We start from the raw sequence: 25,602 nt of genomic DNA, 5'->3' as shown, positions 1-25,602 counted from the left end.
TCCGCTGCCTGCAGCTCCGGTACCGTGTCCTGCAACTTCCTCCAGTAGCAGCCAGCCAGAGAAGTGTTTCTCCTACGTATCTCTCCAGCAGACGCAGGAGATATGTAAACAGCGCACTTCCTCTTGCGCAGACTGGCTGTGACTGGAGGAAGTTACGGGACCTGGTACCGGAGCTGCAGACAGCGGAGGACGGTGGCATAGGAGTGATCCGTGCGCATGGGGCTAGAGGAAGCCCCAGCTATGTATAATTTTTTTTCCCCATCTCTAGTTTCCTTTAAATACTTTTAGCCATAAACCCTGAAAAAGCATGCAAGTCTGACTTAATTAGCTGCATGCTTGTTTCAGGTGTGCGATTCAGACACTATTGCAGCCAAAGAGATCAGCAGAACAGCCAGGCAAACTAGTATTGTTTAAGGCTGCTTTCACAGTAAGACGTTACAGGCGCACGTTAGTGCAGCCTGTAACGCATTCCAACTCACAGCAATGATTAATCAATGGGCTGTTCACAGTGCCCACGTTGCGTTACATTGTAACGCAGCACGTACGTTGAGAGTGCTGCATGCTGTGCGTTATGCGCGGCTAAGCCGCGTTAGACTGTGCGCACATGCTCAGTAGTGTTGGAGGAGGAGGTCTTCCTTCCTCCTCGGCCAGGCACATGGCTAATTAATATTCACTGCACGGTGTGACGTGCAGTGTTTACTTCCTGGAGCGCCGCTCCATGGGGCAATTGGCTGGCGGGACCACGTGATGCCGCATGCGTCCAAGAGTACGCATCACGGCATCACGGACGCCAGAGTGAGCTGCACAACGCGGCTCACTCTGACGTCACATCCAAGAGCACCAGGCCTTGCGTTAGGGGCACGTTATGCGACCATAACGTCCCCTAAAACGCAATGTCTTGGTGTGAAAGTAGCCTAAAAGGAAACAAATATGAAAGCCTCGCTTTAGGTTCCCTTTAAAGACTGCACCAGCGTGAGTACAGCTACAGCAAGTGGAAGCCACAGGCACCAGGGCTGTGGAGTCAGAATTGAGAAGCCGGAGCAATTTTTGTGTACCTGGAGTTGGAGTCGGGAAAAATGCAGTAATTTCAAATAAATTGAAACAAGAAAATATGATAAAATGTTCTATTTCTCAGATAATAATCATCATAAATAACATATATACAGTAATAGCTGTCCACAAACATGAAACCAAAAAAAAAAAACAAGATTTTTGTGCTGCTGCAGTAAAGTAGTCACCATATTTTTAATATCAGATATACATATCTGATTGTGGCGGTATAACTTGTGTGCACAGGAATCTTTTATATATTATAAATCACATCTCTGCTGTAAGAATAAAGCCTGATGTGTAGTTGTGTCACTAGTAAGGATGGTCAATGATATGCAAATAATTCTGCGTTGGTGCAGGTGTATGCAAATTTATGCACTCCCTTTGCTCATTAAATCAATTAATTTGATCGGTTGTTAAATTTGGGGTTGGGGATTACGAAGCAGCACTATACTCTAAATATGCACTCCCCACAGAGCTGCAGGGAATCCACTGAGAATGTTGTTCACATTGAACACAGAGGTGTTGTCTATCGCCTATAAACCTGGTTCACATCGTGAATGAAGAATGTGTAATGCTGGGAACACGCCATGAGTTTTTTGTAGCAGATAGATGGCTCGATAGATCATTTCCGACAGGTCCTATCTGATTTTGTTTGTTTTTCTGATCGATATTCTCATAGAAGTGAATGGAAATCGATCAGAAAAACAATCCGAAAATAGATAGAAAAAAAACGATCGGAAAGTAAAGCTGTCAAAAAAGAAAAAAAGAAAAAGAAAAAAAACTCATCATGTATTCCCAGCATAATTGAGGGATAAACCCTTCATTCTCCTGCAGAGTACCTGCACATCACGCTTACATGTACCCACAGTAAGATTTCCTAGGGCCTGATCCATGTTCAGATTGTACATGAAGAATGTGTAATAGAGGAAGAATCGCCTCATTCTCCTGCAGAGTACCTGCACATCACTCTTACATGTACCCACAGTTACATTGTCTAGGGCCTGCTGGATGTTCTTTGTTCCTGTCTGCACCCTCTACAAGTACTTACCAAGGACTAGTTTTGATTTCTATTTTACAGCTACTGTACAGCTATATCCTAAGTTTAGTTAGAATGCCTCTCTGGTGTACATAAAAAAACCACAGAGGTACACTAATGCTAGTTAGAATGTCCCAACACATTGTGCTCTATTCACAAAGCATTACCACATTCAGTAATGCAAAACACAAATGATTTTACAGATCACCTCTTCAAATTACAAATTCACTAAACCTATTAGCGCACTTAAAATATTCTGACAGGAGAAAAGCTAGGTTTGGATAATGAGGCGAGTTTCAGGTCGCATTCACAGCGCCACGTTGCGGAGCTGCGTTGCAAAGTCTTGTAACGCAGCTTACCGCACTGCAATGATAATCCTATGGGCCGTTCACGGTGCGATGTTATCGTCGCGTTCAAAATGTTGCATTGTGGTAACTCACTGCTTACAGTGCATTACCTCTAAACGCAGACATGTTGTGACTTTCGCATTAAAACGCAACGTCTCACTGTGAATATGCCCTTAGCTACAATATACTTTGGACCATTGGATACTGCGAAGACATAGCAAGAAGCAGCATGAACTACGTATAGCCGCACAGCTGTCCAGCAACAGCATTCTCACACTTGGCAGCACACATGGAATAGCAGCAGTGACTCACAAACATATCCCGTAAGTGATGTGGGCGTCTCATGACATACATCCTATGAGCGGATATAATAAGGCTTTAAGCGTCTCATGAACACACAGTATTAGTAACAGTTTTGCTAACAATAGTTCTTCCAAGTCAGTCTAATACTGCTCATGTGCAGAGACAAATGATGAATGATAGGACTATGTAGGCACGTGAAAAGGCCACCTAAAAGATGGACTACCACTTAAAGGAGTGATCAGGCAAAAAAAAAACAAAAAAAAAAACTCCTATTAGACCTACCGGTAATGGAGTTTCTAAGCGTCTTCCGGGACAACAGGAGATCCGGTCCCTCCTCCGGATCTGGGAAACGATCAATCAAGAAGCATTAAAAGCCCCCGCCCACCCTCATTCCTCAGTGCATCCATAAGTAAAACCTACTAGAAACCACCAGAAATGAAGATAGCAGAAAAATATATACACCCAACAGTGATTCCTCTAACTAGTATAGGGCGAAAAATAGAAAGGTGTACCCAGCAAGGGCCGGGTTATAGGCGTTGTCCCGGAAGACGCTTAGAAACTCCATTACCGGTAGGTCTAATAGGAGTATTTCTCTAACCGTCATCCGGGACAACAGGAGAGATAGACAAGAAGTCTTTTTTAAAAGACAAAAACTCTCACCTAGGGAGGGACAACTGCTTGGAGCACCTTTCTGCCAAACGACTGGTCTTGCTGAGATAGCACATCCACTCTATAATGCTTGATGAATGTGGATGTCGTCGACCAGGTTGCTGCTTGACAGATCTGCTGTATAGTTGCCCCTGCTCTTTCAGCCCAAGATGTGGATAAGGAACGCGTGGAATGGGCTTTGACATTGGTAGGTACTGGACAGTTACTAGTCTGATAGGCCAAGATTATAGTCTGCCTAATCCATCTAGCTATAGTTTGTTTTGATGCTTGCTGCCCCTTCTTTTTACCTGTATATAGTATAAATAAATTATTCGACTTCCTGAACTCCCTGGTCCTAGTCAGGTATGCTACAAGAGTGCGTTTCGCATCCAAACAATGAAACTCCCTTTCCCTGTCGTTGGAAGGTCTATCACAAAAAGAGGGCAAAACAATCTCCTGAGTACGATGAAACTCCGAAGAAACCTTCGGAATATAAGATGGGTCTAATCTTAACCGAACACAATCTGGACATATTACCAAAAAGGGATCTTTAATTGACAATGCTTGTAGGTCCCCTAGTCTCCTTGCCGATGTTATAGCTATCAAAAAAGCTAATTTAAAGGAAAGGAGCTTAATGTCAATTTTGTCGATAGGCTCAAAAGGAGGCCTAACGAGATGATTGAGAACTAAGGGCAAATCCCATTGAGGAAAAATCTTTTGTCTAACCGGAGTCGATCTTTGAATCGCTTTAAAAAAATTTTTTACTAACTCCTCCTGAACTAGATGCCTGTCTAATAAGATAGACAGCGCTGAGCATTGGACCTTCAGGGTACTGGGTGCCAGCTTCATCTCGAACCCATCATGAAGGAAATCTAGAACTGAACTAGTCAGACTACAATCCTTGTCTTTAGAAGTACACCATGATAAAAAAACTTTCCAGACCTTCCGATAAATCTTCAGTTACTGGCTTCCTACACTTCATGAGAATTTTAATAACCTTCTCTGAAATACCCTTCTTTCTCAGAATTACCCTCTCAGGATCCAGGCTGCCAGTTTGAATAACTGGGGCTTGGGATGATACAGAGGACCCTGCCTCAACAGGTCCTGTCGATCTGGAAGAGGAAAAGGATCTCTCTCCGACAACCTCAACAGGGTCGCATACCAGGGTCTTTTTGGCCATCTTGGGGCCACTAAGACCAATCTCACCTTTTCTTTTTGTAGTTTTACCAAAACCTGAGGTATTAGAACTAGTGGAGGGAAGGCATAACATAGATTGTATTGCCATGGGAGACTGAGTGCGTCCAATCCCAGAGATCCTGGGCTCCTGTGCAGGGAGAAAAATTGATCCACCTTTGCATTCTCTGAAGTCGCAAAGAGATCTATTTCTGGCGTGCCGAATAACTCCGAGATCGAATGAAACACCTCCGGATGGAGACTCCATTCTGACTGGATTATCTGTTGCCGACTCAAAAAATCTGCTTCCAGATTCAACGTACCCTTTATATGGACTGCAGGCAAAGATAGTATCCTGTGTTCTACCCAGCCGAAGATTTGTGAGGAAAGAAACATCAGGTCCCTGGACCTGGTTCCTCCCTGTTTTGCCAAAAAGGCTACCGTCGTAATATTGTCGGAAAAAATTAACACATGGTTCCCTTCTATCATTTCTCGAAATGCTAGAAGTGCTTCCCAGGCCGCCCTGAGTTCTCTGAAATTGGACGATTTTACTCTTATGTCCTGAGGCCAGGAGCCTTGTGCATGTTGTCCCAGAGCTGTTGCACCCCAGCCCCAAGAACTCGCATCTGTGAAAATCTTTATTGGATTTCTTTGTCTCCACCATCTCCCCCTTTGCAGATTTTCCTGCTGTAACCACCATTCCAGACTGGTCTTCACTGGATCTGGAATGGAAATCCGCAGATCCAGCGAATCCTGGGACTTGTCCCAATTTGTCAACAGAACCTCCTGTAACAGCCTGCCGTTAAACTGAGCCCAAACAACAGCCGGAATTGTGGCTGTGAACAGACCCAGAAGTCTCATAATGAGACGCAGAGAGCACTCCTCCAGCCCCAACATCTGTTCTACCTGTGACTGGATCTTCAGCACTTTCTCCTGAGGCAAAAAAATCTTTTGTAATTTGGAGTCTATCTGGTATCCTAAAAAGGTAATCCTTTGAACAGGGGTCAAAGCTGACTTGGCATAATTTATTATCCAACCCACACGCGTCAGAGTGGATAAAACGATTTCCCTGTGTGCCAGAATCAAGTCTTCTGTCTGTGCAAACACCAGGAGATCGTCCAAATAAGGGACTACTGAAATCCCCTGCAGTCTTAGCTCCTTCATCACCTCGGCAAGTACCTTGGTGAAAATTCGAGGGGCTGATGCAATGCCGAAAGGTAGAGCTTGAAACTGAAAGTGTCGAATCCGAAATTGGTCTCGGATTGCAAACCTTAAATATTTCTGATGGCCTGAAAAAATCGGTATGTGCAGGTATGCGTCCTGAAGATCTATTGAAATAAAAAATTCGTTGCCCTGGAGGAGAGCCCTCACAGAGTAAATGCTCTCCATCCTGAACCTTTTGTACACTAAGAACGGATTGAGAGATTTTAGATTCAGAATGAAACGAAAATTTCCGTTTGCTTTCTTTACTAGAAAAACGTGTGAATAATAACCCTGGAACTCCTCTATCTGAGGAACCTGAATTATTACTTTCTTCAACAAAAAACTTGAAATTTCTGAATCTAGACCCAGAGCCTTTCCAGGGTCTCTTGGAATCTGGTTCACAAATTTTCTGTGGGGGGGGGGGGGGGAACTGAAAATTGAAGACGGTAACCCCGCTTGATGATTTGCAAAACAAAGGGATCGGGAGATAATCTCTCCCATTCTGTCAGAAAAAACTTTAACCTGCCCCCCACTGGCAGAACGTCATTTGTTCTGTTTAGTAGGGTTGGAATTTCCAAGAGTAAAGGTGCCTTTCCCTTTACCCCTAGGAAAGGACCATTTACGCTGCACCGTCCGATTTTTATTAGGCCCTGAACTTGAATCGCTGGCTGTCTTTTTGGCTACAAAGGGTCTTTTACCCTTAAAGACCTTCTTTTTATTAGGGAATTGTTTCCCCTTCTCTGCAGAACGAGATAAAACATTATCTAATTCCGCTCCAAACAGAAGATTACCCTCAAAGGGAATAGAACATAGTCTATTCTTGGAAGTCAAGTCCCCCTCCCAGGTTTTCAGCCATATCGCTCTTCTAGCAGAATTAATAAGAGCCGTCGTGCGAGCTGTGATACGAACCATCTCAGTAATTGCGTCCGCCAAAAAAGCAACTGCCCTGAGAACAACTGGCAAAGAGGCCACATAATCCTTAGGCGGGGCCCCTTTCTCAATCTGAGAAATCAAATTATCCATCCAGATTCTTAAATTACGAGAAATACACGTGGCTGAAATCCCAGGAAGGAAACCGAAGGCTGCTGACTCCCAAGCCTTTTTAAGAAGACCCTCCACCCTTTTATCCATAGGGTCCTTTAGGGTCCCTGCATCCTCAAATGACAAATCTGAATCTTTTGAATATTTTGCCAATGCAGCATCTAATTTGGGACATTTGATCCACTTATCAATGTCCGATTGAGAGAAAGGATATTTCCTTTTAGAAGACTTGGGAATAAACAATCTTTTCTCCGGGTTTTCCCATTGAGAGGAAATGATTTCCTGTAATGATTTGTGAATAGGGAACACCCTCCCTGCGGGCCTAGCTAAACCCGAATAAACCCGATCTTGCGGAGTTAGTTCAGCCACTGTCTCTTTAATTTGCTCCGTAGCATAAACTGCTTTAAGTAACTCAGAAGATTCATCGGGTGAAAACAGAAATCTCGGAGTTTTAAGTAAATGTTCAGACTCAGAATCAGACTCTGGGTGTTCCCCCTCTTCAAGGGATATCACCTCTGACTGCCCCTCCCCCTCTTCTTCCCCCTCTTCAATTTCTTCCCCCTCCTCAGCTCCTAATATATCCGATAAGGAAGACTGCTGAGAAGAACCCCCAAAAGGGCCCGGGAAAAAAGTCGAGGAAGAACCAGGTAAAGGTTCAGGGGTAGGAGGAACAAAAGATTCTTTAAACTTATCCAATGTTTCCTGCATTCTAACATTTACAGATTCCATAACCCCTTTCAAAATATTAGAAGTTTCTGAAGCCACTAATGTATCTATACAAGCCTGACAGGCATTTTTAGGAGCTTCCAATGGAATCTTAATGCTACAAAAACCACATCTCTTATATTTCCTCTCTGGGGCTGTAGCTGCAGTTTTGGGCTCAGCTTTTGCCTATAATAAAATATATAAAAGGCAATTGTAAGAGCACTTACTCAGACCGAAAATGAAGACAAACCACCTCCAGAACGGAGGACTCACCCCACCGGAAGCTGCCGCTTGGGTCTGGGTCTGTCCAGAAGGCTTTGCCGCTGCTTGGCCTTCCATGCCGGTCTGTGTGTGTGTGCGGAGGACGCCAGGACTCACTTCCTCCTTCCTGGTCCTCCGCTTTATCCTCCCCTTTCCGCCGCGCCACGGATGACGTCAGTGCGCCCGTCCCTCCTCCTGCGGCTGACGTCAGAAACCCGGAACTACTGCGGCGGTGATAGACGCTAGAGCTATAGCCGTGAGCCGGCGTCTAAAAGGCAGGAGGGGGAAAAAGCGCTGTTCACCTTCACCAAAGCGCATTTCTCCCAAAAGAAAGACAGGCCCCACAGGAATCCCCTCCGGAAAATCGACCAGGCCTGTCCCTCGGAAAACCACCTCACCCTCCGGTAAGGTAATAAAAATAATAAACGGGAGCTGCTTCTTGAAGGTGTTTCCTGGAGGGAAACACAGATGAACTGAGGAATGAGGGTGGGCGGGGGCTTTTAATGCTTCTTGATTGATCGTTTCCCAGATCCGGAGGAGGGACCGGATCTCCTGTTGTCCCGGATGACGGTTAGAGAAAAAAAAGTTTCACTTACCTGGGGCTTCTACCAGCCCCATGCAGCCATCCTGTGCCCTCGTGGTCACTCACTCCTGCTCCAGTCCCCTCCGTCAGCTAGTTTAGTTTTTGCCGAACTCGGGGTCGGCGGGGCGCATTGCCTACGTTTTTATGCATTCCCGCTGGTGCAGGAACATTGACACATACATTTTTACGCGTTAGTGGTTCAATGTGTACATTTTTACACACTGAACCACTAACGCGTAAAAATGTATGTGTCAATGTTCCTGCACCAGCGGGAATGCATAAAAATGTACGCAATGCGTCCCGCCGACCTCCGAGGTCGGCAAGCTGCCAGCGGAGGACTGGAGCAGCAGTGAGTGACTACGAGGGCACAGGATGGCTGCATGGGGCTGGTAGAAGCCCCAGGTAAGTGAAACTCTTTTTTTTTTTTGCCTGATAACTCCTTTAAAGTGGACCTGAAGGAAAACAGAGAAATCCACCCTGTATGTATTTAGAGAGTTTAGCCTGTCTAAATCCCACTAATATGTGACTAATCACAACTGTAATTTGAACTCTCAGCTGTGTCAGATAGCTTCCTTGGCAGAGCAGCTAATTTGTAAACACAGGATGTTAACCCTATGTCTGCTCCCATAAAAGCAGGAAGGAGACACTGCAGATTTATTGCAGGATTTGTATCAGCTGTACTAAAGAATGTTTTTATTTAAAGGACAAAAATCTACTTACCCGGGTCTTCCTCCAGTCCCTGGCAGCCGATATGTCCCTTGCCGCAGCTCGACTTCCAGCCAGGGGTCCCCTCCATTCCAGATGGCGACCAGCATCTACTGCGCATGCACTAGTGTGCAACCGCGCCGCTCGCGTGGTCGGCATCTGTAACAGAGGGGACCCCGGGCCACCGGCTGGAAGTGAAGCTTCGGTGAGGGACACATCGGTTGCCAGGAGCTAGAAGAAGACCCCGATAAGTAGATTTTTTTATTTTATTTGCACTGACCTTCCCTTTAAATGTTATTATGCTGTTGCTTATCTTTTAGAGCAGAGAGGAAGTTCTGAATTCAGATCCGCTTTAAAGCTAAGATACGCAACAGCATAATAACCTTTAAAGAAACACATTTCCTTGTTACAGCAGATACAACTCCTGCAATAAATCTGCAGTGTGTATACTTCCTGCCTTCATGGAAGCAGACATACTAACATCCAGTGCTTTCAAATGAGCTTATCTGTCATGGCAGTCAGATGACACAGGGGACAGATCAAATAACAGCTTGTGATTAGTCACAGATAAGGGGGGAATTAAACAGGCGCAGGGCCTATTCGCACTAGAGCGTTTTGCCGGTGATTTCGGCAAAACGCTCAAGCGCTAGTGCTTGTTAAAGCGCTAGTGCAATAATACCCTATGGGACCTTTCCCACTTGGGCAATTTGCGTAATCGCCAGCAATTAATGCAAATCGCCAAACGCAAGCGTGTAGCCTGCACCATTTTCAGGCGATCGCGTTTAGTGCTATAGAAGCGCTAATCGCGATCGTGGAAAAAACACTCCCGCAACCGCTGGCGTTTTGCTATTTTAGGTGTGAATGGGGCCTAAACCTGCTAAATACATACAGGGTGTATTTCTCTATGTTTTCCTTCTGCCTTGTGCAAGAGTTCAGGTTTACATTAAAGAGAACCTGAAAAGAGGAAACTCACTTCAAGTTGATACTTATCTAGGTAGAGGGAAGGCTCTGGATCCATAGAGCGTTCCGGGTCCATCACGTAGTTTCTGCGCCATTCCCCGGGAGTAGTTATTCGACCTGCCAGGTTGAACAGCTCATTGGTACTCCTCGGGCAGCCTTCAGAACTGCCAACGTTCCCGAGTTGTTCCAAAGATGAGCACATCCGTAGTGCATGCACCGGGCTCACACACACAGTACAGATCTGATACTATACTGAGCACTCAGGCTTCCGAAGACTTTTGAAGTCCCTTACGGCGGGGGATTAGGATAGTATTTGACAAAATTGATTGAATACTGCTACGGGGACAGAGAGGAGCCGGAAGGCTCCATAGGACCCAGAGCATTTCCTCTCCTTAGGTAAGCATCTTGTTGTTTTTTTGTTGTTGTTTTTTAAATCGATTCCCAATGACTTTCAGGAAATGTGTGAGAAAGGAGTAATACACATCATCCTATAGCATACATAACAGAAATTGTGGCGATTAGATTTAGGGGGTACTAATACCTAATACTACAAGAATTCAAAGACCACCGAGATTTCAACATCAACATACCTCAAGGCTGTCGTTATGTGGTCAGCTTTCAAACTGGATTCTATGGAATCAAAAGTGACCGCACACAGAACCTAGAATAACAATATGTGAGTTAGAGTACAGCTAAAACCTTCCAATGTACACATCAAAGAGCCAACTGGCCAGCTTGTCCAATGACATATAGAGTAAAAAAGCGGATTGATCTTACAGTATAAATGGATTAAAGGAAAAACTATTCCCCTACACATTCTACTAGACAATATTAGTCTAAGGCTCCCTTTTTTAGTTTGAATACACAGCATTGAAACGCGGCAAAATGCCGGGGCGTTTCTGGGCGGCATGCAGCAGTTTTCTGTAGCAAGCATTAGATTCTGTTTAGCCATACATCGCACAGCCATAGCAATTTGGCTGTGGCTTTGCAGTAGCACCGATGCCTTGTCCGATTATGAAACAGATGCGGCACCCAGTGAAAATAAGCCCTTAAAAAGGAAAAATGTATTTGTCATAACAAAGATCAGAGCTGCTAGTGGAAAAAGAAAATCAGATACTCGCCTATGGACAGGAAAGTCTTTATCCTATAGCGCCTTCTCTGTCTTCTGTACTCACTTTACCACTTTCCCACATTCAAATGTGTCACCTCCGGGAGCATTTAGAAGGCTTCAGAAGCACTTGCAGCCTGAGTGCTTCCAAAAACGGGAGGATCTGTATTGCACATGCGTGAGTGCGTGCTTGTGTATGCGCAGTACGGAGCCGCCAGTCTTTGGAAGCACTTAGGGACATGAGTGCTTCCGAAGTCTTCTGAGGATCCCCAAAGGCGTATTCGACCAAATACGTGCATCGTGGGAACAACATGGTAACGAAGACACCTTAAGAGGACCTGGATGGCTTTATAGGATCCAGAGCCTTCCCTCTCCATAGGTACGTGACTTTTTTTTTCACTTCAGTTTTACTTTAAAAATTATTTCCTTTTCCGTCGAATGCCGGATATAAAAAGCCTAATTCGGAGTATGCTCAAATGGCTCTATCCAGAACGCACCAGTGAACCCAATGTTGGGGACCTTAGTTTGGCAGCCTCCTGCCGAGATCGAACTGTTTGAAAGCTGAGAGTCTCGTTTTTATTTGCTCTGAGAACGACACACCATTCCTGAGCTATGGGTGATGGAGGGGTAACCCTTGCGCCTGGTTGCAGAGAGCTGCCAGAGAGACACACACACACACACAGAGAAGAGATGAGGGTGCATAGCATGATATCAGGGTTTGAGACTTGTTCTGAGGAGGAATAAAATGCAGACCTCCCAGGGGTGCTAGGGAAACCAGAATGGGAAGGGATCATCTGACCCAAAATGCTTTCGAGATCTCTATAATGAGCGAACTGGGTGCGGCTGTTCATCCTGACTGGTTTGTCCGGTACTCCACTAAACGCCCTCTCTGCAGCCATACACAGGGGGCACCCCTCACTCAACACCCTCTAATTCTGGGACCCACCGGCCCAAGATCCCAGTACAAACCAAAGCGGAGATTCTCTGTTTCCCAAAATGAGGGAATGAAATGGAAATTTTACAAAAGGCTGCCAAACTTGGGCCACCAACCTCAGGTTCTCGTGTGCGGTCATTGGGATAACATGTAAATATCAATAACTTTTTACCCAATATGGTAATTAATCTCACTAATAAATAACCAAGCATTGATAAATGACCTTATAGGATAGAGCAGGCTAAATAAGCAAGCAGATTCCTGAAACAGAAATGATTGGTTGCAGTTTAGGTGCAAAGTTATATAAATGCCAAAGTGATGGAATGGACCACACAATGTTAAAATGTAATTTTTCCATATGGTGCAGACTATAGGTTTATAGCCCTTTGGTTGGATTGCAGCACTTGTTTAGCAGCAGTAATCTGTTCAGGACTGCGCAGGTCAAACTGCGATACTGAGTTTTTTGCAACACTGAATATTTTCCCTATGCCTCACAAGGGCATCCAATCATAGGGCTATCAGCCATTACTACTGCTGGGAGAGCACCATCCGTTAACCCATTAGCCGTAATGTGCCCATTGCTATGGTAAAGCGCTTTACAATAGCAATACACATGTAAACCTGGTAACGTGCATAGCATTCAGGGCCCGTTCTCTCATGAGGCAAGGTGAAACATTTGCATCAGGTGAAGAGATTGTAGGGGCAGCATAATATGGGATAACAGGTGGCACTCTCCTGACGTAACAGTGAAATTGCCATGGGCTGCCTGCGCACGGCAATCTTACTGCTAGTTGGTGCATCCCGTCCATGTGACTCAGTTTCTGAGCAACCAACACAAATGTCATCAGTGTTCTTTATACAAAAGGTTTAAGAAAAAACGTACTGTACATAGGTAATATCGGTGTTGCCATGCATTCAGAACGGAGCTGGAAGTGTCTGGAGAAATCTTCAGATTCTAGTAAAATCTTTAATAACTGATTGTATATGGTTAATTGCAAGCTTTAAAAAGGTTAAAGGAAACACGAGGTATGTATATTAATTAAAAAAAAAAAAAAAAAAAAAAGAAAACAATCCAGGAGGCAGGCTGGATCGGATAACCGCAATCCCCACCGTTCCTGTGGTCTGCAATTGTTGACTTTTGTTTTCGTGACCACTGGAGTCACGAAACTGGAAGCTCCGCTTTGTGTGTCTCAGCACTGGGGGGAAGGGGGGGAGAGGCATGTCATTCAACAGGGCACATGCCTCTGTGTCCAGTCTGCTCCTCCAGTGCCGCCTCGTGTACACTTAAAGTTTCTTCTTCAGGTATTATACAGAACTGGATCAGAATCCAATTCTATATAATGCCTGAAGAAAAAACGTAACGTTTCAAAAGCATGAAATTAACCATGTACAGCTAGACATTAGAGGTATCACTGGAACCAATGTTTGTTGGTTAAATGTCTGCATTTCTACTCCACGACTAACACCGGACTATACTTCACTTGAGGAATCTTCAGCAATTGTGGCCTATAGACTAGACTGTGCACATCTCCTAGTACCCATAGTCCGTATTCCTAGCAACTGCAGAACATTTGCCCAGTATGCAGAGTTACACTGGTACCTGTGTTTGGCCACGCTGGAATAGAGCAGAGCCATGGAGAGGTTTAAAAAGGTCAACTTCACAACTGATATTTCGAAGAGAGGTCAAGTCTCGGCCATCACACCTTCCAAAGGACAAAAAGATGTACAAAGTAAGACAAACGTAACGCATTTTATCTGTATGAGGGTATAACGAATGAAAATAAAGTACCGTGTGTATTCATTCAACACTTTGTTCCTAAATATTTCCTTAGACACAATGCCAAAAGCTTCCATAATTTCTGATGGATCTGCTTCCGGGAAGCTTTCTGCAAGAGAAATACAACATGGTAATACTGGATGCTTGTTCTGAATTATGCAGCATCTTTTAAAAAATGAATGTTTGCTTTCTCCCAGGAACTTCTGCTAGTAGAGTCACTGCTACATTAACATGTGTGAAGAACAAATTTCATTCGATTAGGAAAAACGGAGGGAGCAGGCATGTTTGGGGACTTGTCCTGATGGCCACTTCTCCTCCCATTCTCCTCTGCCCCTTCCTCCTTACCTAAAGACTAGGGATGCTCATTCGGATTCCGCGGGAATGCAATTTCCGAAATTCCGATCGGAAATTGCATTTCCGCATCGGAATGCGGAAATCGGTAATGCAAGTGCATTAGGCGGATTTCCGCTGAAAATCGTGGAAATTTCCGCCGGAAATCGCGGAAATTCCGCCCAAATTTAACATCGATTTTCTCAAAAACTATAAGGCCTTTTTGAAAACTTTTTTTTGCATCTTGTTCTGAAGATTCTGTTTAATAAACCCTGAAAATTTTGTGTTTCTAGGACTTACGGGGGTTTTGCTATTAACCGCTAAAGTCGGCGGAATTTTACTGTAATGTAAAATGCAGAAAATCTGCATCTGCCTATTTTCTGCATTTACATTACAGTAAAAATCTGCCGACTTTAGCGGTTAATAGCAAAGCCCCCGTAAGTCCTAGAAACACCAAATTTTCAGGGTTTATTAAACAGAATCTTCTGAACAAGATGCAAAAAGAGGTTTTCAAAAAGACCTTATAGTTTTTGAGAAAATCAATGTTAAAGTCGGGCGAAATTTCCGCGATTTCCGGCGGAAATTCCGCATTGGAATGCGGAAATTGGTAGCGGAAAGCGGAATCGGTATTTGGTAATGGCAGAATGCGGATTTACAGCGGAATCGGAAATTGGCATTTCCGACCATCCCTACTAAAGACCCCAGCCCCCCGGCAGCCCCTTCTGGATCACCAGAGTCGGGCTTCACTGCGCAGGTGCTGATCCAGCTGTACGCATCCTACAGTGCGGGGCCGGAAGGGATCTGTGCATGATTTCTAATTATGCTCCTGCTCCAGAAAGCAAGTGTCAGAGTCAGTAAACTTCCTTGGGTTAGCTGAAAAAAAAAAAATACCTTTTAGCACTTCCTCTGTTTCAAGTCTTATCTTGTTCACAGCTTCATCTCTAGAAATCTATTTCGGAAAGTATAAAAAAGGGAAAAACGTAAGTTAGTAACCTTATATATTGTAGATACACTGCTTACAGTTAATTAGGATCTGATAGGAAATCGGATCTGGACAGGATCTGTGTATGAAATGTAGGGCATTAACACCAGGGGGCTTGGATAGGTGTGATGGAGGTGTGCCAAGGTGAGACAGGTAATCTGGGTGCCATCATAGGGTGTAATGCAAATTACAGCTATAGCGGAGCTCACTGAGTTATTCAGATGCTGGCAATAGCTGTAGACCGAGTTACATGGGGAAAACGGTTATCAGTGTGGGAAAGGTTTTTAATTTAGGCAAGAGTAAGGCTAGATCAGGGCGCGTCTTTTTGTTTTTTGGATTCACTCTGTGCCCAAATTCGCTGCCCCCTCTTTACATGTATGCATGCCATGATTGTGCAGCAAAACCAGTAGGTTTGGCCAACCATTGAGACTTGGCCACAATGGTGACAGCACCTAGCTAGCTGTATAGTCTATAGGCTTGCCACCACATTGCCGTCATGCAATCCCCTATTGGAATGCTTTGATGTAAAATGCCAAGTAACAATTTGATTGTCTAATCCAGGGCTGGGCAAACTATGGCCAGCAGGCTGTATCCGACCCATTAGTGTTTTGAATCCGACCTGCCGATAAAGGAGATTCCTCTCCTCCCTGCAGAGCTGCAAACAGTGGGTAGTGATAAGGAATACTTAAGTCACCTAAAAAAATGGACTTTTACTCACCCGGGGCTCCCCTCAGCCCCCTGCAGCTGAACGGTGCCCTCGCCGTGTCCCTCCGATGCGCCTGGACTCGCCGGCGGCCACTTCCGGTTTGGCCGTCACCGGCAGACAGGCTGGGAACGCGGCTGATTATCCGCGTCCCCGGCCGCAATATTGCCATCTATAATGCTATTGCGGCCGGGGACGCGGATAATCAGCCGCATTCCCAGCCTGTCGGCCGGTGACGGCCAAACCGGAAGTAGCCGCCGGCGAGGGCACCGTTCAGATGCATGGGGCTGAGGGGAGCCCCAGGTGAGTAAAAGTCATTTTTTTTAGGTGACTTAAGTATTCCTTTAACTCACCCAATCGCACTTTCTAGTGGTGATCTACAAGGTCACAGCAGCGTCATGTGACTATGCCGTCAGTACGTGCCACACGACGCCACTGTGGCCATGGAGATTGCCACTGGAAGATGCGATTGGGGGAGTTAAACCTATCATTACACACCGCTCACAGTTATGTAGGAAGGGAAGGAGAGTCATGCACACCGCTAAAGGAATGTTGCCCACAGAGGAAAAATGTGTCCACCCCTGGCTCATACGTTGCTTACAGCGGACCTGAACTCAGAACTTCCTCTCTGCTCTAAAAGATAAGAAACAGTATAATAACTTTTACGGAAAAATATTTCGTTGATACAGCTTATAAAGCTCCTTCAGAGATGCTGCAGTGTAGTTACTTCCTGGTTTGCTGGGAGCACAGAAAGGGTTAAACTCCTGTGTTTACATATTATTGCCATTATATACTTGGGATAGCTCCTTTCAAAGGGAAAGGCAAAATAACACAATGTCCTTATTATGGTGATCTACCACACCTACTATAAGATACTTGCTTGTTAGAAGGACAATAATTTTGAATAAAGGTATCACAGCACAACACAGTCTTGCAATACAAAAATTTGATACAACTTTATTCATACAAAAAATACAAAAATACATTTTTCATAAGACTTATCCAAACAATCAATCTTCATAATTAGGGAAAAAAGCATGTCAAAAAGACCTTCGTGAGATTGATGAGATAAAAAAAGGAATCCAGTCAACATCAGGAGCCAGATCTGCATATTTATTATCTGCAGATCTGGCTCCTGTTGTTGACTGGGCCCAATATGTCTGTATTCATTTATGTTCTCGTTCTGCCTTTGTTAGCCTCCCATTACTCAGATTTCGAGGTCTAAGGTGTTTCTCCCTTCTTTTTGATTTCTGTATTCCTTTTTTTTTATCTCATCAATCTTCCCCGTATACTCCAGTTTATGAAGTAGGGGGACATGCTGTTGTGATACCTTCATTCAAAATTATTGTCCTAACAAGCAAGTAGTTTACATACTAGCGCGACAGACAGTCAGGAGCTCAAATTACGATAACTTGCTGAGAAGGGAGAATTAGACAGGCAATAACCACATGCAGGGTGGACACAGGGTGGACTTCTCTGTGTTCTTCTCTCCTGTGCAAGAGTTCAGCACGGCTTTAAATTCAGAAATAGCCAAAGAAAGTAAACAAGCTTGTACCTAAGTCATTGTAGTAGCAATATGGACAATTATATTTCAAAAAGGTATAAATTACAACATATGACTTCTATTCGGGTGCAATCCAAGGGCACTTCATGGAAGTCTCCTTAGATAAGTCTAATAATGTTTCCAGTACAGGAAGAGTCAAGAAACTCCAGTTATCTATGCAAAAAAGCTTCACTGAACTCTCCGACTTTCAAAGTTGCAGAGAGCACTGTCTTCTGAAGCTTATTATCTCAACTGTCTGTCACTGTATTTCCTATTTCTCTGCAGAGGACAGGTCAATAGTTCAGTGGCCTGCTCTGTAAAATCATTTAGCATGCTGAGTAGTGTGTAAACCGCAATTATTAGAGAATAATGCAATGTTATAAAAAAAAACTAACTGAAAATAAATATGAGACTATTTTCTTTGCTACTAATGTTCTAGTAATTATCCGTACTACACAACCAATTCATTATATCATCATTTTTTTTTCGCTTCAGTGTCATTTTAAGTATTGGTTTTCTTAGAGGACTTATTGCTAAGGCAGGTAACAAAACATACTCCTAATATCAGAAGATCTGCCTCTGTCCTTTCTCTGCAGCACTTAAAATTATGAAACCCCCTGCAAAAATGCCAAAAGTCAAAATATGTTTACAGTACTCACTTTGTCGTGGGAATAATCAGAAAACACAGCATAGATTTTCTCTGATGCCATTCTGGAAAAAAAAAAAACACAGGCTTATTACTTACCAAGCATGGAAGAGAATTAAAGAAGACTTTTTGTTCAATGTGCCAGACATGCTTCTAAAGCTGGCCATATGCTTACATTTTCACCCAATGTTCCAAAATTATTTATTCCTTTACAAAAAGAATATATTCAGAAGGAATCGATTCCTACCATACACTGCACATCAATTTCCAATAGATTCCAGCAGGGAATCTATAGAAAGAAAAAAAAGAAAAAAAAACACAAAACACTGCAGTTTCACTGTTTGATACAGAGCAAAGCTAAAGGCCATCAATCCATTATTGCTCTTGGCCCACCCACGATTGTTTTAGATTTTCCATCCTGTACAATCGATACTTTTGATTTTTAGTCAAAATCAAGCAAAAACTGATTGATCTGACATTAACAGGAATCGATTCCCAGCAGAGGAATCCAATCTGCAAGGATTCAAATGAGAAAATGACATGAGGACATGTCACACAAATGAGTATTAAAGGACACCTGAAGTGAGAGGGATATGGAAGCTGCCATATTTCATTCCTTTTAAAGGGAACCAGAGCTGAAAATATAAAGAAATTATATATACCTGGGGCTTCCTCCATCCCCATACGCGCTGATCGATCCCACGCCGCCATCCTCCTCTGCCCGCAGCTACGAGAACCGGCTCTGTGCTGATCCCTCAGTCGGAGCCAGTCTAAGCGTAGCAGAAGTGCGCTCTTTGCGTATCTCTGCAGGAGTGTATGGAGAGATACGTAGAGGGCGCACTTCTCCTGCGTAGGCCGGCTCCGATGACGTCAGCGACGGGAGCCGGTTCTTGTAGATGCAGGCAGCGGTGGATGGTGGCGTGGGATCAATCAGTGCGCGTATGGGGATGGAGGAAGCCCCAGGTATGTATAACATCTTTTTCATTTTTTCACCTAGGGTACATCTCTGGTACCCTTTAAAGGATACCAGTTGCCTGGCATTCTGATGATCTTTTATGCATCAGTTGTGTCTGAGTTACCGACCTAAAACAAGCATGGAAGGTAATCCAGTCAAACTTCAGTCAGAGACATCTGATCTGCATGCTTGTTCAGGATCTATGGCTAAAAGTATTAGAGGCAGAGGCTCAGCATGACAGACAGGCATTTACATCATTTAAAATAAAATGAATATGGCAGCCTCCATATCTCTCTCACGTGAGGTGTGCTTTGGTCCCTTAATAATAATAAAAATCACAAACAATGTAAAATGGATGATATCAGTTTCCAAACATATTGCAGTATTTTCTTTTATAAATCTGGCTTACCAGCAACAAGGTTCCCGTCATTGGACTGGTCCCAAGACTACCCATATGGTGGGCGTATCTCAGTGGAAACAAAGCAATTTTCAAGCCTTGTTCAAAATCCACTGCCATTCTTTTTTTGATATATAGATCTGACTATACTTTTTATGTGAACTTATTCATTCTTTTGATTAATTTATTTAAAGAGAGCCTAAGGTGGGCTCATAAAATGAAAAAAAAAAAAAAAAAAAAAAAAGTAGGCTACCTGATCTGGGTGGCTGAACAGATCAGGTAGCCGCAAAAAACGCTGCTCCCTGCAGCTCCTGTAGGCCACACTGGCCCACGTTCCCTTTCGTGACCTCTGGGTCAAGATGCTGGAATGAGAGATTGTCTCATTCACAGCGTGCAGGGAGGTGGGGGAGCGGCAGGGGGCGTGGCCAGGGAGAGAGAGAGATATGGAAACCCTGTAGAAATGCCCCTGGCTGGCGTTTTGAACAGGGAATCCCTCTCCCCTACGTTTCCCTCCGAGATGGCGACAAATAAACAGGAAGGATCCGCAAGCCAGACGAGGTGGGTGAAAAAGTTGGTATTATTTATTGAAGACTCCACATGACAGAGGACAATAAAATCACAGGATCAGCTGACGTGTATCGGGCCTACAGTTTGTCCTTAGTCATAGTTAGTTAGTGAACTATGACTAAGGGCAGACTGTAGGCCCGATACGCGTCAATTGAGCCTGTGGTTTTATTGTCCTCTGTCATGTGGAGTCTTCAATAAATACCAGCTCTTTCACCCACCTCCCCCTGGCCTGTGGATCCTTCTTGTTTGTTATTATGGATTAGTGCGGCTGACCAGGTCCTGCACCGGCTGGTAAGGGTCCAAGGAAGTATCAGTTTTTTTAACCTTGTCCTGCTCATGGCCATAAATAATGTTGCCAATGTTGGGGGGGGGGGGGGGGTTTCGGGCAGAGAGCGGCGCTGGGGGACACAGAGGCATGTCAAGAGGCAGAGAACATGCCTCCGTGTCCCATCTCCCTCCCCCCCCCCCCCCCCCCCAAGAACCACCTCGGGCTCTCTTTAAGAAAAAGACGACCAATAATAGATTATAGTACAATTCTGAAAACATATACAGTACATATATTAACTTGCATTAAAGACCATTGACTCCACCTAGTGTTGCTTTTATGCAACGCGAGGGAAGAAATTGATGTGATGGAAAGAATAAAGCTATACAACAAAAATAGATAGAAAACATGTTTTCAAGTATTTACAAGTATAGTGCATGGTCATCTTAAAGAGGAACTGTAGTGAAATCAATGAATAAAATTGCTCATTGTTTACAATACTCATTTATAGATTATTTAATGTTTGCCCATTGTAAAATTTTAACGCTCTCTGATTTGCATTCTGAAATGTATCAGCATCAAAAAAGGAGACCAGTTGAATCAGGCACTGCAGTATATACTGTTTTAATGGTGTTTTCAATTGTGAGTAAAATCACCATTTGTATCAAAAATTGTGACATTCAAAAGGTAGGTACAAAACATGATCATCTGTAGAAAAATTGTCATGTGCAAACATCTTGTGCGTTCAAACAGTTGCAAGAAGAGGATGTCCTACCATATCAGAGGGTGGCAGTGGTGGGGGCAGGGCAAAAACGATAGCCTAACTAACGGCCGTTTCGCGCGGCTGTGCTTCTTCCGAGGTGGATCAGCCTCGGAAGAAGCACCGCTGCGCAAAACGGCCGTTAGGCTATCGTTTTTGCCCTGCACCCACCACTGCCACCCTCTGATATGGTAGGACATCCTCTTCTTGCAACTGTTTGAACGCACAAGATGTTTGCACATGACAATTTTTCTACAGATGATCATGTTTTGTACCTACCTTTTGAATGTCACAATTTTTGATACAAATGGTGATTTTACTCACAATTGAAAACACCATTAAAACAGTATATACTGCAGTGCCTGATTCAACTGGTCTCCTTTTTTGATGCTGATCCTATGTGTAGGTTTCGTAATTTTAGTCATGAGCACGCAGTATCAATATCATCAAGGTGGCTTTTTGAGTACCCGTCCATCCTCACTCCCAGTGACACGGCTACAGATCCCGTAGTGCCGGCAACCCTTTACTCCTAGACTTGATTCTGAAATGTATCACTGTTAGAGACATATTTAGTTCTGTCAGGTGATCTGTACGGAATGTTCAGTACTAAGTTCTATGCACAGAGGGAGATACTGCTTGCTTGGCAGTTGCAAAAAGCCGTTATTTCCCACAATGCAACGGGGTTCAAAGACAGCAAACTGTCAGGACCATGGGGTCATGACATCACACTGTGGGAGGGGTTTCACCACAATATCAGCCACATAGACAGAACACCCCCCCCCCCCCCCCAAACATGATCTATTCAAGAAAAGGTAAAGATATCTGTTGGGAAAGGGGGTATCCGCTATAAATTGGAATGAAGTTCAAACCTTGGTTAAAGCATAAGTTAGATGCAAACCTTGAGAAGGGAAACCTCTGGATCCTAATGAGGCTTCCTCTGTTCTCCTCCAGCAACAGATATTTACCTTCACCTTCCTACGTAGGCGCACCAGCGGCTTTCCGCTCTGGCTCCGGCGAAAATAGCTGAGCCCAATTGGGTCTGCTCCACTGTGCAGTGCTAACGACTCGCACCTGCGCAATAGAGCGGACTCCATCAGGCTCGGCCATTTCTGCTGGAGCAAGAGGGAAAACCTAAAGTGTGCCTGCAAAGGACCAGCGACAAGCGCAGGCAAGCGGAGCCAGAGCTGGATTCCCTCTGCTGAGGACAAGGGAAGCCTTTAGGATCCAGAGACTTCTTTTTTCCTATCAGGATCACTTGAAGTATAAGACCTTGGGCCCCCAAGAGATAGCTCTTGCAATTGCACAAGTTCTTTGTGCAGCATTTCCCAGCACGTTGGAAGCACTGTACCATCTATTACCGGCGATTGTATAACGCTTCCAATTAGTGTTTTATATTATTATGTGTTGAATAAAGCTTTAAGTACCCGCCGGGTCTTCTAATGTAAATTTTCACCGGCTATAGATGCTTCTTTATCTTCAAACAGAGAATTGCCAATGACCTACTGTGCAACGGGGCTGGGTTTTTGCTGCTGAAAGCTGGCAGAAATGTATTTGGGGAGGGACCTAGCATGTACTTAAACCTTAAATTATACATACCTGGGGTTTCCTCCATCCCCCTCCAGGCTGATCACTCCTTGATCATCCTTCTGTGCCTCCTGGATCCTTCGCAATTTTTCCCGGAAAGTTGCACATACACGGCACGCCCGTTACACTCCTGTAGCTGGGAGTGTTCTGTACCTGCAGCGTACTCCCGGCTACAGGAGCACGCGTGGCCGGACTGCACATTCGCTGTCTGGATGATTTTCCGGGGCCAATTGCAGAGGATCCAGGCGGCACAGAACAACAGCAAGGAAACGATCAGCCTGTAGGAATCCCCAGGTAGGTAAAACAATTTTTTTCTTTTACGCCATCTCAGGTACCCTTTAAAAAAAAAAAAAAATTTATTGAGCACATGAAAAGCAATTCAAATGTAATTTTGCAGCGCTCCTATGTTTTGCAAGCTCTCCAAAAATGCAATTTGGCCAAATTGCAATTTCTCCTGCAGGTTACCCTCAATTCACTTTCGTCAGCAATCGCCGGTGATCGCAAAGCGTAGGTGAAATCCAGACCTACAGTTTGCATGTAACCACGGATGCCACTAATGGAAGTGTACCGCTGTCTCCAGATATTTCCAACTCACCTTCTTGCAGCTTCTATAATCTCTTCTTGAGGAACAAATACCTTCTGAACAACTCGCTTTTCCTTCCCATGCTCTCTGGTTAGCTGCTGTATGCTTTGAATGATCTGATTTGTTTGTTTTATTCCTAGCTTTACAGCGTGACTAAAGTCCTGTTGTAACACATTTTCTGCAGCGGCTTCCAGCATTACTGTAATTCAAGAAAAAAAAGAAAGCATCAACACAAGGGCCCATACACAATTAACTTTTTCTCCTGAGTTCTCAGAGGTGACATTTTCAAACTTGTCAAAATGCCTTTTAAAGAGAAACTCCGACCAAGAATTGAACTTTATCCCAATCAGTAGCTGATACCCCCCTTTTACATCAGAAATCTATTCCTTTTCACAAACACACCATCAGGGGGCGCTGTGTGACTGATATTGTGGTGAAACCCCTCCCACAAGAAACTCCTGGCAGTTTCCTGTGGGAAGGGTTCCTCCCACAAGAAACTCCTGGCAGTTTCCTGTGGGAAGGGTTCCTCCCACAAGAAACTCCTGGCAGTTTCCTGTCTGTGAACCTTGCTGCATTGTGGGAAATAGCGGTTTACAGCTGTTTCCAACTTCCAAAAAAGCATGCAGCAGCTACATCACCTGCCAACAGTAAAAATGTCACCATGTAATGTCAGAATGTAAATCAGGGATTTAAAAGGTTTTACAATGGGCAAACACTGACTAAATAATTTATGCATAATTATTGTAAAAATGAAGCACTTTTTTATTACATTATTTTGGCTGGAGTTCCTCTTTAAGCCACCAGAAAGCAAGAAAATACTCAAAATAATTTTGGTAGTACTTTTTTCACCTACTTTTAGGTACCTTTGTAGTTGAAGAGTTCTGGAAGGTTATTTTAAATCAAAAATATAAACTGATCTCCTAGGAGAAAACTCAGGTGAAAATGAATTGCATACGGGCCCAGGTGTCATATATAAAGGTTATGTAAAGTGGGAAAAAACAAAAACAGATACTTACCTATGGAGAGGTAAGGCTCTGGGTCCTATAGAGCCTTCTCGCTCCTCTCCTGGTCCATCCATCGTTCCAGCACTGTCACACCCAGTAGCAGTATCCGACTGGTCAAAAACTGCTCAGAGCCACAGCAGGGAGGCCTCTGAAGTCATCAGAAGTCCAAGTGCTCCCGAAGACAGGCGGCTCTGTACTGAGCGCACTGACACAGGCATTCTCGGGCGCTTACACATGTGCAGCACGGAGCCTCCCCTCTTTGGGAGCACTCAGGCTCCCGAAGACTTCCTAAGCCTCCTGCGGTGGGGGTTTCACTTCAGGCACACACTACAAGCCTATAATGGACAACAAGTATTAACTTTAAGCTAAACTAGTTTGGCTAAAAAGGTCAGCCCATTCAAGTTATATTTCTGCTATTGGTGGGTTGAGGGTTGGGCTTTGTGTGGCCCCTAAAACATTGCAATCACTCTACACTAGTTATAAAATCTGCTTCTCTGCAGTTTCATACCTCCTGGGAAATAAAATAAAGTCGACATCCATACACATCATGCATTTTCTGATGACATTCACTTTCTGAGGATGGGATGATCTGTAACAGCAGCTTGGTTGGCCAGACTGTCCTCTGCAGAGGCCAGAAAAAAGCATGCCGATATTGGTTACACAGCTTTGAGCCTTCATTCCCCCACTCTGATTGGTTACCAAGACCTTTTCTCCCATATCTTACTGAGCCATCAAAACCTGACTGTAGCATTGCAGGACACATGACCATTGTGCTGGTGATGCTATGCAAGCAGCAAAGAGGCCAGAACCCAGGTGAGAGCAGAACAGATGAAGAACGCACAAAGGAACCAAGTAACCATCTCCATTGGGATATCTAAGAAGAAATGACTCTATACAATAAGTGCACTATAAAGGGGGCAGGATATGTGGGCACATAGAACGGGGTTGGGCATTTGTAAAATACATTTTTGAAAGCAAGACTTTTTTTCAGGTACAAATTTATGCAGAACTTCCAAGAAATAGGATTTGAAGGCTTTCTTTAGGATAAACACTTTAGACTGCTGCAAAATAAGGATTATGGCATGGGAAGTAATCAGCAGTGGACGGTCAGATGCAGAGTAGAAAATGGTATTCTTACCAACTTGGCTTTGAGGTCCCCCGGTGACCACCAAGTTTAATAAACTTGATGACATCTGTTTTCTGGTAGGGTTTATAATGAATTCACCATCAAGCAAACCAATTCTAACAGCTCCTGGAAAAGAAAATCAATAACAGTAGTGAGTATGATGTGCACCTTTTTGGCCTCAGAGGAACTTAAATGATTGTGAAACGGTCGTCAGGCTGTGCACTGCTGCCACCCACACCAAACTCCCAGAGACATCCACAACTGGTACAGTAACGTGATTACATTGCAATTTTTGCATGGACACTTGGATTATATTCATA

General features: G+C 44.1%; 1 protein-coding gene across 2 annotated transcripts in view; it reads right to left on the bottom strand.

The window, feature by feature from the left end:
• PNPT1 (polyribonucleotide nucleotidyltransferase 1) overlaps positions 1 to 25,602 on the bottom strand; it is a 120,485-nt gene that overhangs the window by 51,863 nt on the left and 43,020 nt on the right. For both annotated transcript variants that reach the window (XM_068232424.1, XM_068232425.1), the window contains exons 8-14: positions 25,295 to 25,408; positions 23,165 to 23,351; positions 18,055 to 18,106; positions 15,059 to 15,116; positions 13,850 to 13,946; positions 13,661 to 13,763; positions 10,609 to 10,679 (exon numbers count right to left, since the gene is read on the bottom strand). In XM_068232424.1, coding sequence (XP_068088525.1) covers positions 10,609 to 10,679; positions 13,661 to 13,763; positions 13,850 to 13,946; positions 15,059 to 15,116; positions 18,055 to 18,106; positions 23,165 to 23,351; positions 25,295 to 25,408 — 682 coding nt within the window. The remainder of the gene's footprint in view (positions 1 to 10,608; positions 10,680 to 13,660; positions 13,764 to 13,849; positions 13,947 to 15,058; positions 15,117 to 18,054; positions 18,107 to 23,164; positions 23,352 to 25,294; positions 25,409 to 25,602) is intronic.

Source organism: Hyperolius riggenbachi, chromosome 4, assembly GCF_040937935.1.
Source record: "Hyperolius riggenbachi isolate aHypRig1 chromosome 4, aHypRig1.pri, whole genome shotgun sequence".
Taxonomy (NCBI): Eukaryota; Metazoa; Chordata; class Amphibia; order Anura; family Hyperoliidae; genus Hyperolius; species Hyperolius riggenbachi.
The sequence above is the reverse complement of the archived record's forward strand: the minus strand, read 5'-3'. Positions and strand labels throughout refer to the sequence as shown.